The sequence below is a fragment of the Arachis ipaensis genome, chromosome B03, assembly GCF_000816755.2.
Source record: "Arachis ipaensis cultivar K30076 chromosome B03, Araip1.1, whole genome shotgun sequence".
Lineage (NCBI taxonomy): Eukaryota > Viridiplantae > Streptophyta > Magnoliopsida > Fabales > Fabaceae > Arachis > Arachis ipaensis.
The window spans coordinates 18,976,846-18,980,395 of record NC_029787.2 but is presented as its reverse complement, the minus strand read 5'-3'; the positions used below and the strand labels follow the sequence as shown (position 1 = coordinate 18,980,395).

The window sequence follows — 3,550 nt, the reverse complement described above, 5'->3', positions numbered from 1 at the left end:
ATTTGTTTTTCACTACACATTGACTATGTGAATAATTATCTAAAAAAACAGATACAACTATATAAAACATTTTTTTACTGTTAGTGTATTAAAATTAAAGTGATAGACTAATTAAAATGACATTTTCAAGCCTACTATTCATTTCACCTTTTGAATGGACTCTCATAAACTCTGAACGAAGCTGCTGAGTGGTTTCCATGTTCTAACCACCTTCATTTCCTTGCCTTGCTGCCTACCCTATATATATATGTGTGTATGCTCTCTCTTCTTCCTAAGTCTTCTCTTACTTCATTTATCAATCCAATTCCTTTCCCATTCCCATCAATAATCATTCTCTTAATTAATTATTCACATTACTACAATCATGCCACAGGCTCCCATTCAGTACAACAACATCCAAAATGACGAATTTATCCATGATGATAATTATGGTAACAATAACAAGAAAGCACTGAAATACATTGAGGATGTTACGAGCAACGCTGATGAAATCCAAGAAAGGGTAATTGAGGAGATCCTTAAATCAAGTTCTCATGTTGAGTACCTTGAAAGGCATGGCCTAAATGGTCGCACAGACAGGGACACATTCAAGAAGGTCATTCCTGTCGTCAATTATGAGGATTTGAAGCCAGAAATTGATCGTATTGCTAATGGTGATTCCTCACCTATTTTGTGTTCCAAACCCATATCAGAGTTCCTCACTAGGTATGTATACCCATTTTCTAATCCGTTCATGAAGATTTACTTCATGTGTGTGCGTATTTTTTTTTTCTCATAAAATTCAGGCTAAATATACTATCATCTAAACGTCTCTGTTGAGCCGTTTTTCTAATTTATACAATAATATTAAGTGAATAAGTGTTCAAGTGTTTTCCCTCAATATACTTTTTTTATCTAAAAGTTTCCATGTTTTTAATTTTATGTTGATTATAAAAAATTTTCTGTAAATTTAAAAAATAATAGTAATTTTTAGAGACTTACTCTATATGTAACACAATAAATATTAAAAAAATTATAATTTAATAGTTAAAAAATCTATAAAATTAATTTGAAATGGTCAAGCTAAGTTTCACTATTCATAATCATTATTAAAAATCATTTCTATAGGATTGAGTGATAGTAACATCAAAACAAGGCATGAGAGAAACCAAACACTCTGATCATCCTCTTCATTATAAGTATAAATTATTCAAATCTTCCTCACTCTTTTTTTTTCTAAAATGAGAAACTAAAAAATGATAATAACTGAGATATATGATTTGTTAGCTATGTATATTTAGTTAATTATGATTATTGCGGTATCTTTTAGTGGATAAATACGTATTTATGCTTTGTACTTCATATTTGTTTTCTTCTATAAATTTGGTTTTCATCATGGTTAACTTCATTTTAGAAGAAACAAAAGTTTTGTTTTTTATTTCCCTTTTTTTTACGAGGCAACCGCATAATTTCATGGTATTTGTTTTATGGAAAAGTCTAAGGCCAGCAACTTTTGTGTTTTTTGGTCAGCACTTAACCATCAAAACAAAAGTGAGTGATCTCCCACTATTAGATGTAATCTCACACCATTAAAAACATTATTAATGGCCAATTGATGGTTACAAAACACTAAAATTGCTGGCCCCCTAGCATTCCTCTTTTTTTATTACGAAAAAAAAATAAAAATTTAATATTCATGCACTATTACCGTAAAATAATTTTATACATACATCTAATTATGTAATATCACGTCAATAAAAATAACAATCTTTTATATTGACTACGTGAATAGTCATCTAAAAATTAGGGCAAAAAATTAGATGTGATTAAAAATATTTTACACTCTGGTTACTTCAAAATTAAACTAAAAAGATAATAGCCTAAATTTTTGAAGAGTGATTTCTTACATTATTCTTTCATTCATATACTAATTTTTAATAGTATACTTAATTAATAAGATTATCTTAAGAATAATAACTTATCTGAAATACTGGTGTGCTTCTTTCAGATGTGCCAAAAGGAGAAAAAATAAAATAAAATTAGAGAAGTACTTTTGAAACAAGCATGTGCTGAGATTTATTAGTGTCCAAAAATGCGGAGATACTTAAGATTTTTATAAGATTCTGATTTTGGAATATTCGGTTGAGTCAAGGTGTATGTGTGTTGATAAAGTAGTGAACGCTTAAGTTGTTTATATATGTTAGGCGAGATTTATATTGGAGTAAAGTTTACCGGTCGTTTTTGTAGTTTGGCAGTTTCTAGTTAATTAGGATTATGGATGGCAATTGTGAAAGAGCATAATTAATTAAAAATGAAGAAATATAATGTAGTGTTCACTTTTTAAAATATTTTGAAAATTTATTGTTATTTGCATTTTTTAAAATTATATATAAAGTTTTGGATATAAGTGTGTGTAACGCGCAGCTCCGGCACATCCGGTGGGGAGAGAAAGCTGATGCCAACAATAGAAGAGGAGCTAGGGAGAAGGACATTACTTTACAGCCTATTGATGCCGGTAATGGACCAATTTGTACCAAACTTACACAAAGGCAAAGGCATGTACTTCTTGTTCATCAAATCAGAGACAAAAACCCCAGGTGGACTCATAGCACGCCCAGTTCTAACAAGCTATTACAAAAGCTCACATTTCAACAACAATAACTCTTCTCATAACAACCCTCACAAAAACTACACTAGCCCTAATGAGACCATCCTCTGCCTAGACTCTTTCCAGAGCATGTACTCCCAATTGCTCTGTGGCCTTCTCCAGAGCCACCAAGTCCTCCGAGTTGGCGCCGTCTTCGCCTCCGGATTCATCCGCGCAATTAAGTTCCTCGAGAAATTTTGGGCCGATTTGTGTCGCGACATTCGCACCGGCACAATTGACCCCAAAATTAGTGACACTAGTGTTAGGGAGGCTGTGATGAGAATTATGAAGAGGCCAAATCCAAAGCTTGCTTCTTGTATTGAAGGTGAATGCATGAAGGGGTCGTGGAAAGGGATCATTACTAGGCTCTGGCCTAATACAAAATATGTTGATGTTATTGTGACAGGGACCATGGCTCAGTATATTCCTATATTGGATTATTATAGTAATGGTTTGCCTCTTGTTTGTACCATGTATGCTTCTTCTGAGTGTTACTTTGGGATCAATTTGAACCCTTTGTGTGACCCAGGGAAGGTTTCATATACACTAATTCCCACCATGGCCTACTTTGAGTTCTTGCCTCTCAACAAGATGAATGGTGGTAATGGACATAGCAATAATTCAAATAATCAATTGGTAAAGGAAGATCTTGTTGACCTTGTAGATGTAGAGTTGGGTCAAGAATATGAGCTTGTGGTAACCACCTATGCAGGTAAGTCACAATTCTCTCTTAAACTTTATGATATTATATTTTCGTAAAAATATTGAGAATTAATTTAATTTGGTTTAGCCAATATTTTTTTTAGAAAAATTCTGTTAATCTTTGTTCATCTATTATTTTATTAGCTAATTCTTGGTAAAAAAAAATCAGGTTTTAATTTTAACAAAATTTGTGTATCCTCCATTTCAAAATAATGTTTAATT

At 32.0% G+C, this 3,550-nt stretch overlaps 1 protein-coding gene across 1 annotated transcript in view; it reads left to right on the top strand.

Moving 5' to 3' along the window:
• Window positions 255-3,550, top strand: part of LOC107634269 (indole-3-acetic acid-amido synthetase GH3.6-like) — a 4,724-nt gene continuing 1,428 nt past the window's right edge. The window contains exons 1-2 of the mRNA XM_016337817.2: window positions 255-705; window positions 2,404-3,338. Of these exons, the coding sequence (XP_016193303.1) occupies window positions 365-705; window positions 2,404-3,338 (1,276 nt within the window). The 5' untranslated portion in view covers window positions 255-364. The remainder of the gene's footprint in view (window positions 706-2,403; window positions 3,339-3,550) is intronic.